The 13,662-nt window shown below is 37.5% G+C and overlaps 1 protein-coding gene across 1 annotated transcript in view; it reads right to left on the bottom strand.

The window, feature by feature from the left end:
- The window catches only part of exoc4 (exocyst complex component 4), a 122,795-nt gene that overhangs the window by 75,926 nt on the left and 33,207 nt on the right, over positions 1 to 13,662 (bottom strand). Inside the window, exons 8-9 of the mRNA XM_084407823.1 lie at positions 12,969 to 13,114; positions 12,658 to 12,746 (exon numbers count right to left, since the gene is read on the bottom strand). Coding sequence (XP_084263949.1) covers positions 12,658 to 12,746; positions 12,969 to 13,114 — 235 coding nt within the window. The remainder of the gene's footprint in view (positions 1 to 12,657; positions 12,747 to 12,968; positions 13,115 to 13,662) is intronic.

Below are 13,662 nucleotides of genomic sequence, written 5' to 3'. Positions count from 1 at the left end.
ACGCTCACTCAGACAAAGTCTGTAATTATGCGTCTGCCCTCCATCTGATAACAGCTACAACAATCTACCCGTAAGACAAACCAGAGAACTTCAGAAATGCAAATAAAAAGTTTTAGCTGCACTCTGTTTACCTTGTTAGGCACCGTTCAACATTAAATTCTTCAATCATAGCGTTTTTTCCTTACCAACCAAATATTAACAACATTTCTTACTATTTTCCATTTCCTCTCTTAGTTCCACTTCATGAAGGAGGAAAGCAACAGCAAGAGATCGTCTGTAGTCAATACCCACAGCACCACTGATATGTTATTACCCTCCAAGTCCATTTCAGCCAATCACGGGCCAATCTCATCTCACCACTGCAGTAATTCAATAATGCGTCCATGATGAGATCCACCTCAGGACTCCACTCATCACAGTCGGCCCCCCCCCTAAGAAAAAAACAACACAATCACGGTCCGTAATGCTGTTTCAACCCTAATCAGCTTCTGCTATAAAATTACTGGGAAACAGATTGAACATGAAGCATCCGCCCCGACCGCATGCCAGCTGACTGCTGCTCCGCTCTGTGACGGAACTTGGGTGTGAGTGAGTTTCAGTATTTGACTTTATGATCTGTGACTCAAAGCCAACACAAGCATACGAAACTGGCCGTGCATCTAAAGATGGGTGTTTTTACTGTCCATTATAAGTTCTGCTTGGCAGATCGTACAATATGACCCCAGTAAGATCAACACTGCGATATATGCATATTATGCCTTATATAGTTATATCCTTAATATATTAACATCTTATTATATCAATATCAATTATTAAAAATCTAAATTCAGAAAAAGGTAGACTATCCATCATCGACCTAATCTAAAAAAGATTAGACGTGGATGGATGGATGGATGGATGGATGGATGGATGGATGGATGGATGGATGGATGGATGGATGGATGGATGGATGGATGGATGGATGGATGGATGGATGGATGGATGGATGGATGGATGGATGGATGGATGGATGGATGGATGGATGGATGGATGGATGGATGGATGGATGGATGGATGGATGGATGGATGGATGGATGGATGGATGGATGGATGGATGGATGGATGGATGGATGGATGGATGGATGGATGGATGGATGGATGGATGGATGGATGGATGGATGGATGGATGGATAGATGGATCCAGACAGACAGGATAACATGGTAAATTAGTAAATAAAATAAAAAGTCTGACCACAGAACAAGATAAGTTGAGGATGTCCTAATGGCTCAAACAGCACTCTAGCACACACACTAGCACTGGACACTGATTGGCATGAAGCGTGTATTGCAGTTTTGTTGACGCTCCACAGCTGGTGGGTTGCTCTTATTTGTTTAGATTCAATTTGATGTGCTGGATGAGGAGCCAAGGGAACAAATACAATGGAAAAACAAAAGGAAAACCACAACAGCATAAAGGAGTAATTTAATTGCTCATTTCTCTTGTTCCCGACAACTCTCTTCCTCAGATGAGGTATGAGCCGTGATGTGTCAACATCTGCGGCTATAAAGTCTCCAGCCAGATCTATTGGTTATCTATTTATTAAGTTAAATCAGGTGTTTAAGAAATGATCAAGGTTGCGGCCACAGAAACATACACGCAATAGATGATATTTGATCAATTTTCTTGTACACACGGGCACATACACGCGCCATCTCGCTTAAAGAGCCATTTAAAGAGCTTCGCTCTCATGTGGCATCTTGAGTGTCATATCTTTTCTGAGTCTCTGGGCTCCATCAGGCCTCATTTAGCACACAGATCATCAGGCTCAGCAAACACACACACACACACACACACACACACACACACACACACACACACACACACACACACACACACACTTGTGATGTTCCGAGACTTTTAAAGGTGTAGCTCAGGCAAAAAATAAATACATATATGACATCATTTATGCACCTTCATTTTGAATCCTGATTGACTTACTTTCTTCTATGAAACACAAAATGAGTTCTTAACAGAATGTCCAAGCTGCTCTTTTTTATATAATGAAAGTGAAAGGTGACCAAAGATTATCAGTGAACAATGACTTAAATGTCTTCACACAAAGCTATTAAATGGCTTAAAGGCAGTTGAAATATAGCTTACAAGTTATATGAACAACTTTTTATGATACTTTATGGTGCTCTTTTTCTTGACAGCTCTGGTCCCCAATCCACTTTCATTGTGTGGAAAAGATAAGCATTTCCATTCTTTAAAAACTCTCCTTTTGAGTTCCATGAAAGAAAAGACAGTGAAACTGTCAACTGAGTGAAATATCCCTTTAATCATGACTAAATACACAAAAACCATCAAAACAATCAGTCTCATTGTCTCTTGAAGTATTTCCAGGTGCGTTTCATCTGGGTTCAAATCCCCAAAACAAACTTCTGACCTTTTTGTGTCCTTCCTATTCCTCTCGTCGGCGTCCATCAAATATGCTTTGATTGTCTGTCAAACAGTGAAGCCCCTCTTCAACAATCACACCTAACAATGCTTCCTGTAGCGTGTCGGTCTGTCTCTCTCATTTTTTCTTTCTCTCCCAGTGGCTCTCAGTAGGAATGCCTGATTGCATACTGTCTTTGGTGCTTTAAGAGACGCTAAGAAATGCCAATGCTGAATACAGAGGATATGGGGCTAATCAACATCTACAAAAATAAAAGGTCAAGAGGAAAAGGAAAGAGCATGAATGAAAGAAAGCAAGCGAGCAAGAACAAAAGAAAGAAACAGAAAGGTCAAGGCCACCAATATCTGGCATGGATTAGATCATGATGCATGCAAAACAACAACAACAAAAAGTACACAACAAAAACTCTTACAGATTTTTTTTGAATTTCGCTACTTATAAATCATTTGACCTATTAAACACTCATATCAAATTTCCGTCTTATTTTAGGATTTTCCATCATTGCAACTTGACAGACAGGCTACATTTGGTCTGAAATCATCACTTTACAATCATCTAGGCCAGGTTAGTAAATACACACACGTGCCACCATTGGCACATGAGCTTTAATAACTAGAGCGATTAACAATTTTTTTATTTTTTATAAAATAAAATAAAATGTATCTTTGTTTCAATATTGTGAAGTGTAAATGTAGCTAAAAAGACACAAAAGTCGTTACAAGGAAAGGAAGAAAAAAAAGATACGAAAAATATCAATCAAATCATGTTTGTGTATGAAGGACAAAAAGACATTCATCACTTTCCCCTGCTTTATATGTGGCAAAATCCAATATTTATATAATAAAGCTCAATCTCATTTCAGGTTCAAGTTTAAAAAACAACACATCAGAACTGTAAAATCATCTCAAGTCAACTATTGATTGGTCTGATGATAAAGAACCTTCTTACTCTTGAACTCAGTGGAAAGACTCAATTAAAAATGAAACCTTGAATGTATATGAACAATTCAGAAAATGTTTCTGTAAAGGTGCACAGATTTATGACATCAGTGCTGATCCAGAAATAAGTCTCCGTTCGAATCTGTGAAAACTAAATCAGCACTCTGACTTTGAAAAGTTTGAAAGGTCTCATAGAAACAGCTCTTTTGTGATAGAGAGCAAGTTATCTGGAAGTGCCTGTAAGGCTAGAGAGTTTTTGATGGAAACACTACTAAAAAGAGAGTCCACAAACACAACAACTTTCGTTAGTGTAGAGAAATCTGACAGAGCTTATATAGTCGCACACACACTTTCACACACACGCCCATATACACCTCCTCACTCCACTGGTGAGGGATTTTTCCATTTGCACCTCTCCTACCCCTATTGTGCTTCACAAATCAGAGCGACAGACAACAACTCTCCTCCACCCACAGCCCCGCCACTCACCATGATCCACCTCTCTCACTCTCTTTCTCTCTCTGGGGAACACCAGACTCATGCATAAACAAGACCTTCCCTTTATCCTCTCGCTGTAAGCCTAGAGGAGAAAACTCAATTTGTATACGTGTGTTCAGAGAAATAGACGAATCTCCTTGCGTTGTGATAATCCCTGTCCAACACGCAATGAGCTTTTCTGTCTCTTTTTTCTTCTATCTCTGCTTTGTATGGTTTGCAGGTTTGCGGGATTGAAGCGACATGTGAGGAATAGGCCAAAGGACAGACATATGAATAGATATGAGACATACAGTATTAGTACTCCTGGATCCGTCATATATAAAACAGAAAACGGTAACACTTTATTTTACGGTGCCCTTGATACAGAGTAATTACTTAATTAGGTACTTAGTAATAGACGTTGTAATAACATGTAACAAAATGTACTTAACATGTAACTAAGTTATGGAACAGCCTGTACTTACAGATTGTAATTACACACATGTAATAGGCAGCTACTGTTACACATGTGTAACAAGCCGAGTTGGATGAGGTTTATAGATACACATGAAGTACACTTAAGTACATTCTTGATACACTTTATTTTACGTAGCTTATACCTGTGTAATATTATGTAATTACAATGTAATAAGGAAACTACTGCATGCATTTAAGCTGTGAACTAGTGAGTTAAATCAAACTAAGGCAGAGATGGATAAGGTATGTATACACAAAGTACACTTAAGTACATTCTTGATACACTTTATTTTACGTAGCTCATCCCTGTGTAATATTATGTAATTACAATGTAATTAGGAAACTACTGCATGAATTAAGCTGTGAACTAGTGAGTTAAATCAAACTAAGGCAGATAAAGATAGGGTATGTATACACAAAGTACACTTAAGTACATTCTTGATACACTTTATTTTACGTAGCTTATCCCTGTGTAATATTATGTAATTACAATGTAATTAGGAAACTACTGCATGCATTTAAGCTGTGAACTAGTGAGTTAAATCAAAGTAAGGCAGAGATGGATAAGGTATGTATACACAAAGTACACTTAAGTACATTCTTGATACACTTTATTTTACGTAGCTTATACCTGTGTAATATTATGTAATTACAATGTAATTAGGAAACTACTGCATGCATTTATGCTGTGAACTAGTGAGTTAAATCAAACTAAGGCAGAGATGGATAAGGTATGTATACACAAAGTACACTTAAGTACATTCTTGATACACTTTATTTTACGTAGCTCATCCCTGTGTAATATTATGTAATTACAATGTAATTAGGAAACTACTGCATGAATTAAGCTGTGAACTAGTGAGTTAAATCAAACTAAGGCAGATAAAGATAGGGTATGTATACACAAAGTACACTTAAGTACATTCTTGATACACTTTATTTTACGTAGCTTATCCCTGTGTAATATTATGTAATTACAATGTAATTAGGAAACTACTGCATGCATTTATGCTGTGAACTAGTGAGTTAAATCAAACTAAGGCAGAGATGGATAAGGTATGTATACACAAAGTACACTTAAGTACATTCTTGATACACTTTATTTTACGTAGCTTATACCTGTGTAATATTTTGTAATTGCAATGTAATTAGGAAGCTAATGCATGTATTTAAGCTATGAACTAGTGGGTTAATTCAGATGGATACCATTTGTAGATACACAGGAAGTGCACTTTAGTACAATCTTGATACACTTTACTTTATGTTACATACAAGTAATGTGTATGTAATATGTAACAGACTCGGCTTGTTACACATGTGTAACAGTAGCTGCCTATTACATGTGCGTAATTACAATCTGTAAGTATAGGCTGTTCCATAACTTAGTTACATGTTAAGTACATTTTGTTACATGTTATTACAAAGTATATTACTAAGTAATTAATTAAGTAATTACTCTGTATCAAGGGCACCGTAAAATAAAGTGTTACCCAGAAAGGAATATCTACTATTGTCAATCACAGATTCTCAGGTGTGGTTTAAGTGTCCAGATACTTATACTGAGACATATGAGAAATGCAAGTTTGAGTTCAGCTTGCAACATGATCTGCTCCCATTTTTCGATCCCGTTCCCTGGAATTATTCACTCATTCTCCAATATACCCTTCTATAAAATCATGCAAAGCATGGAAAATTGAAAGAGTAGAGGGGGAGAAAGAGTTTGTGTGAGCCTTGTTGCATATACAAGAAATGAAAGTTCGAGTTAAAACTGCAACATGTTCCAATCCCGTTCCAGCTCACTTTTCCTACAATTTTCTGCTCATTCACCCCTATAACCGTCTAAAAATTACAGAAACGCTCAATAAATGCAAAGAGTCTAGAGAAGCCTCCGATCACATTCTTTCACATTTTCTCTCGGTCTCACTATACATAAAAAAAAAGGTAAAAGCGCAAAAGAATTGGGGAGAAAGAGGTTTAATGAGTTTTGGTGCACATACAAGTGCTGATAGTTTGAGTTCAGCCTGCAACATGTTCCAATTCAGCTCACCTTTTTTATAATTTTCCACATATTCTCCACTATATCTGGCAAAAAATTATGAAAAAGACATTAAAAGAGTGGGGGGTGACAGGTGAACAGGTCAAGGTCAATTTTATTTCTATAGCACCTTTTAACAACACGTATGTTGACCAAAGTGCTTCACAGTTACATCACAAAAACACATACATTAGAGACAGAGCATATAAAAAAAATGCAAACCAAAAAACATAAAAATAAAAAACGTATATAAAAAGATTAAAACCTAACAACATCACTTTATCGACTTTTAGACTGCAACCATATCGTGTTTCAAAAATGCATATACTAGCATTTAGACGTGTTGTTTTAATATGCTTGATCAAACAGATACGTTTTAATTGATGTTTTAAAAACATTTAATGTCGGAGAAGCTCTAACAGATAATGGGAGTGTATTCCAAAGTCTTGGAGCATAAACTGAAAAAAGACCTATCACCTTTAGTTTTCAGACGCGATTTCGGGACGTTTAATAATAACTGTGATGACGATCTAAGTGATCTTTGAGGAGAATATGAACTTAAAAGGGGCCAATCCGTGAAGAGCTTTGAACACGTAAGTTAAGACCTTAAAATCAATTCTCTGTTTCACAGGAAGCCAATGGAGAGAGGCCTGGATAGATGAAATAAGTTCCCTCTTTTTTGTCCCAGTGAGGAACCGGGCTGCCGCGTTTTGGACAATCTGCAATCGTGAAAGTGATGACTGACTAATTCCAGCATACAAGGCATTACAGTAGTCAAGTCTTGTGGAAATAAAAGCATGTATTACAGCAGGGTTTCCCCAGGTTTGATCACCCCAAATTTAAGACTTTTTTAAGACCTTTTTAAGACCACTTTAATGAAAATTAAGACCTACATCGCACCCATTATGCAGTCGTAAAACACCAGATCAAATCCCAATGACTATTACTAACAAATGTTTTAATTAAAAATACATTTATTATAAAAAAACTCATTCAACAATACACTGCAAAGTGATGTTTTTGGTAAATATCAAACATTCATAACAATAAACAGATAAACTAACTTTTCAAATCGTCTTAGTAAAGTTTCTCAGCATTCAAATTGCTTCAACCATTTACATTTTCAAGAATAAAAAGAAATGTAAATACACCTTAAAAACGAGGGAGGGAGGGATAGAGAGACATAAGTTAGAGAGGGGTAGATAGATAAAAAGAGACACACAATGAGAGAGAGATAGATAGATAGATAGATAGATAGATAGATAGAGAGAGAGAGAGAGAGAGAAAGAGAGGGGTAGACAGATAGGTAAGAGAGATATAGATAGAATAGCGAGAGAGACACAGTGCGACAGTCAGATAGATAATGTCTGGTTTAGATTACAAGACTTTTGTGTCTGTTACAATAGTCACGGTGTCAATCTGTCAGATTACACGATTTTGACTCATAAAGTCTTGTCGTGTCGTGGACAAGAAACATGTCAGACTACACGTTGCTTTCCGACCAGTCATCGCGTGCCGTCACACGCAAACATTCACTTGCACACACACACACACACACACTCTCGCTCACTCGCGCACACACACCCACACACTCACAATCGCTCTCGCACGCGCAGTCGCGCACACACTCGCGCGCACACAAACACACACACACGCGCACACACATACACACACACACACTCGCTCACTGTAATCTGAACAAAACGACACTTCCCCATGATGTCTCTCCTCTCGACTGATTGAAGGTTGATCCCGCCGGCGCGAAAATCCAAACTACTGTTTGCGTATACTCCAAGACGTTCTCTGACGTTACGCTAAACCCTGTTGAATTTTCACGTTGTTGTTTTCCCCCCCATTTCACCTTGCGTTGCAGTCTGGTTGACTTTGAATAAATAGGCTAGTATAATGAAATTTAAGACCTTCGTTAAAAAAATTAAGACTTGGACCACGGAATTTAAGACTTTTTAAGGCCTTAATTTAGGAACATGACATTTAAGACCTTTTTAAGACTTTTAAGACCCCGCGGCTACCCTGTACAGTCTCTAAAATCCTTAAAAGTCAGAATGTGTTTTAACTTACGAAGACGCTTTAATTGAAAAAAGCTCGCCCTCACCACAGAATTTATCTGTCTGTCAAACTTCATGTCACAGTCAAAAATGGCCCCTAGATTTTTGACACAAGAGTGATTTTTTAACTGAAAATTGCCCAAGAAAGCACTGCATTTGTCCGTTTGAGGTTTAGAGCCAAACAGGATAATCTCTGTCTTTTTTTCATTTAATTGGAGAACATTTTCGCCCATCCATTCTCTAATATCCTTTAAACACATGCTAACAGTGAAAAAACAGAATCGCTACCAGAATCTAGTGGTAAATAGAGTTGGGTATCATCTGCATAGATGTGATAGTTGATTAAACGCAGTGAAAGCATGTAAAGTGAAAACAGAACTGGACCCAGGATCGAGCCCTGTGGCACACCGCAAGTTATTGGCACTGAGGATGAGGGAAATTCTCCAATTTCGACAGATATGCTCCTATTTGAAAGATAGGACTCAAACCACTGTAAGGCAGTATCACAGATGCCAACCTCATGATTTAACCTTTTCAGCAGAATGCAATGGTCCACGGTGTCAAAGGCTGCGCTTAAGTCCAACTAAACAAGGACTGCACATTTGCCAGAGTCGACTGATACCAAAATATCGTTTGTCACTCTTAGTAGGGCAGATTCAGTACTGTGCTTCGCTTTGAAAGCAGACTGAAAAGGATCTAAGATGTTATTTGAAATTAAATATGCTGTAAGTTGATTTAAAACTACTTTTTCCAGGACTTTCAGTAAAAAGGGCTGTAATTTTGAAGTTCAGAAGAATCAAGGCTGGGGTTTTTTAACAAGGGGTGAACCACAGCATGTTTTAAACAGAATGGAACAATGCTGCTGTTCAGAGAGGCATTTATAATGGAAAGTACACTAGGTGAAACCACATCCAGTACCTCTTTTAAAAGGACAGCAGGGATGATATCCAGAGAACAAGTGGTTAATTTCATTTTAGAAATCAGAGCCAGTAAATCAGAATGAGATATAGTCTGAAAAACAGACAGACTAGAAGAAATCTGTAAATTATAACAACTTTTGGATGAAGATGATGAAATCAGGGACCTAATACCAATTATCTTATCTATAAAGAAGCTACAAAACTTCTCACACAGATCAGCACTTGGAACAAGACTCGATGGAATGGGTCGATTTAACACAGAATTTAGGGTGAAAAATAAAGACTTTGGACAATGGGAATTTTTTTTCAATCAAATTAGAAAAAGAATTCGCCCTTGATAAAAGAACTGCTTCCTGATATTGAGACAGACTAGCTTGCATAAGCTGATAGGAAATTTGCATTTTGTCCCGTTTCCATATTCTTTCTGCCCTTCTACAACTTTTTCTTAAAGTTCTGATATCTTCATTTAGCCATGGATGCTGGTGCAAGAAATGCAAGTTCAGCCTGCAACATGCTCCAATCACATTCTGATTCATTTTCTTTCCTCTCATTCTTCACTATAAAATATTATGGAAAAGCATAAAAGAAATAGAGAAAGAAGAAACATTTTATATTAGCCTTGGTGCACATACCAGTGCTGCAAGATCGAGTTCAACCTGCAACATGCTCAAATCCCATTCATGCTCACTTTTTCTATTATTTTATATAAATATACTATATATTTCATATACTTTCTCACTATATCACAAAAAAAAATAAAAAAAATATCACAAATCCCCCCGAAGTTTGAATTTTGCCTGGAACATGCTCCAATTCCATTCCCCCTCATTTACCCATACTTTTCCTTTCATTCTCCACTATACCTGTCTGAAAAATATGCAAAACCCAGAAAGAAAGAAAGAGGAGAGCACTGAAGCAGTAATGAACTCTTCAGAAAGAAGTTGAGGATTAATTGATCTGTAGGAGTCGTGCTGGTGGAGAGAAAGCTGTAATTAAGCTACAGAGGCTCTGAATGCAGTTTCATAATGAGTGCTACAAACACACACACACACGTTCACTCAGAGACGTTCCACATGACATTGCACACGCGCATAATTGCAGTCTCACGCAACTCTGACAAAGCTGTTTGCTCCGAGACTGGTGAAGCGTTATTTTATTTACAGCAGATGTTGAAATTTTATCATTTTATATCACTGGAAAGTGGTACAAGTGCTTAGCATACTCAATAGATCAATTCCTCATGTACTTGCAACCCTACTGGCGAAAACTGCACTGCAGAGGCACAGATGTTTTAACATCTGTACAGTTTAGCCTTGCACTGTGACTGAATTGTGAGTTGTGTAAAAAAAAAAAAAAAAGAATATTATACTAAATGCGACCGACTGTTTGTCAATGGTATTAAAACACAGCGAAGGTTGCTCTGAGAGGGCATTATACTAACTGCAGTATCTGCTTATTTATGGAGCATTTTGTGACTTTTAAATGTCTCTTTACAGACATTCAGATAGATCAGACCATCTACTCGTCACAATGCTTTAGTCTTGAATGTCTGTGCGACTGAAAACTAAATTAAAATAAGAAACATTCCTGTGTCGGCTTTAATACATATTGTAATTTTTCTAATTTATTCCCTAAGAAATCCATGAATGGCCCCTCTGCCCACGCAATGAAACAATGACTTTCAACTCTCTCCTCCCTCCCTCTACCGAGTCAACTTATTCCGTCTGTTAAATTATTTCATCCCTTCAATCTCCTCTCGTCTTTTCAGGCGACAGACACAGCGCCCGTATTGTGACGGCACAAATGAACAGTGGAAATTTCATCTCCTATTTGGTGGTGCGAGGTGCTTTACCAATCAAATGTTCTCCTCCTTCCACATGTGAAGCATTTGAAAGAACACCATAAGAATCTTAGAAGCCCATTTACTTCCTTATCTCATTAATCTCCACATTCATCTTGCTCTTTTTGGACCTGACGGGTCAACTGTGATTGGCTATCAATTCAAATTGTACTTGAAGACCTGTGGGGCAAAAAAATTAAGTTGGTGCGCTTTGCGAAGTTGCCGCACCTCAAGAATTTTGAATGCCAAACCAACATCTTTAAAGGGATAGTTAACTCACACAAAAGAATTATGTCACTATTAATCCACCCTGTATGACCTATGGAGAGGGGAAATAAATTCTCACACACAAAAAAAGGAGAGGTTTTTTTTGCATCTTATCACTCTTGAATATAGGATAGCGTGACCATATACTGTAGCACAGCCAAAGGATGACAGAAAAAAAACGGATGCTGCATTAATTGCATTCAATATTTGTAAAGCATTAAAATGAGAAAAAAAAGTTAATTGCAAACTTAACGCTTTCATTTTGACAGCCCTAATAAATATATATGAAACAAACTGCATAATAAATAAACTGCAAAATAATAATTATATTATATAAAATAAAATCAAACAATTAAACAGTAAAATAATTAAACAGCAAAATAAATGAACTACAAAAGAAATAAACTGAAAAAAAAAGTATATATATACTGTATATAAATGAATAAATAAATAATTACACAGAAATGTAATAAAACTGAAAAAGAAAACTGAAAAAGAAAATGTGAATCAACAAATACTAAATAGAAAAAAAAAACACAGAAAAATGATTAAACTCCAAATAAATAAATACAAACAGAGACACAAAAGCTTAAATAGACAGCTGGAGATGTCCTGTGCTTTATTTCCCTTGTTTTAAACTTGGGGTTGTACTGAAGGAGTATGAAACTTTTTGTCAAGAAAACAACCTGTCAGTATTTCTGAATGGTGTGAGAAGCATCTGCCTCTCACCTCTCTCCCTCTATGTGTCCTTCACTTTTTTTGTCTTAACACCTTGTGCTCCCTCTCGATCATTTCACAGAGAGTGCGTCTCACAGGAATTGCTTGAGGAAGTAAAAAAAAAAAAAAAAGTAAAAAGAAAAACAAGAAGGGACATACAACTGTCAAGCACCGCTGATTGAAACTGCAAGGTCATTTTCAAGAGTGAGAGAGGAGGGGCGAGAAAGAGATGCTCTCTGGCATGTCTGTCTCACTCCAGCGGGAAGTGTGGGTATGTGTCTGTAGCACAGAGACGCTGAACAAAAGAAGCTCTAACAGGTGGATAATACATAGCTAAGCGACTCTTCACCCTGATGACTTCAGGGCCTCCTCTCCATCATCGCTCTATTCACTCCTTCCATCCTATTCACACTGCACCTGCCGTCCCCCATGCCTCAATCTCCGGCCCCTTCATTCAGCCTCCCCCCGGTCCCCTGGCTTACCTTGCAGCTCCCCGCTTTTGCTGTAGAGTTCCCTCCGCTGCTCTCGCAGATACGCGCTCATGCTAATGGCGTGGGAAGACGACTCAAACCTGCAAAAGGAGTTGTCAAAGATCATGTATTAAAGCAGGTCAAGGGTTTTCGTTTTTAGTTTACCTGAAATCTGATGCTTCTGACGGATTGTAAAACGTAAGCGTCAGGAGAAAATGGTCTCTCATGAGGCACTTAACCCGTATTTTTCATGTGGTCCTTGTCTGCTTAAAACCTTTCAATTCCAATTCAACTCATGAATCAACCTGTACGAACAAACTTACTTGAATAGAGACTGTTTGGGTCTTTGAGGTTTCTTCTTGGAGAAGAACGCTCCGAAGTCTCCGCCGGTGCTGGCGTAGGACAGCTGGGCAGAAGGCTCTGCAGCGCTACGGGTGTTTTTGACGTCCAGGTAGTCCATTAGCAGCACCTGAGAGAGCATAGGAGCAGATTGTTGAGTGACATGACATATTCAAATGTTTATTCAGTCATACATTACAGTAAACAACCAAATTCATTAAGACTTTTTGAAACTTTAAGCAGCTGTTCCAATACATGCACTTATGATAAACAGTTTTTATTAGTGCACTTGCTGGCAGCCCTGCATTTTGTAAACACAAGCAAACAGGCAAAAAGAAGATGATTCATTTGTGAAAAGCCAGCTGTATATTTGAATGCACATTTATACTGTGAGAAAAAGCATGATATAGCCTACACAAAATGGAATTGAATATTTTATTATCATAATTTCAATCATTTAAAAGTATAATAGTCGGTAAGACATTTTAATGTTTTTTTAAAGAAGTCTCTTATGTTCACCAAGGCTGCATAGATTTTTTTCTTTTTTTAATAACTTTTAATAAATATAATTATTTTAAGTATATAAATATATTAATACATTCCTGTGATGGCAAAGCTGAATTTTTAGCAGTCATTACTCCAGTGTCACATGATCCTTCAGAAATCATTCTAATATGC

Source organism: Rutilus rutilus, assembly GCF_951802725.1.
Source record: "Rutilus rutilus genome assembly, chromosome: 4".
Classification (NCBI taxonomy): Eukaryota; Metazoa; Chordata; class Actinopteri; order Cypriniformes; family Leuciscidae; genus Rutilus; species Rutilus rutilus.
This window is presented reverse-complemented; position numbering and strand designations above follow the sequence as displayed.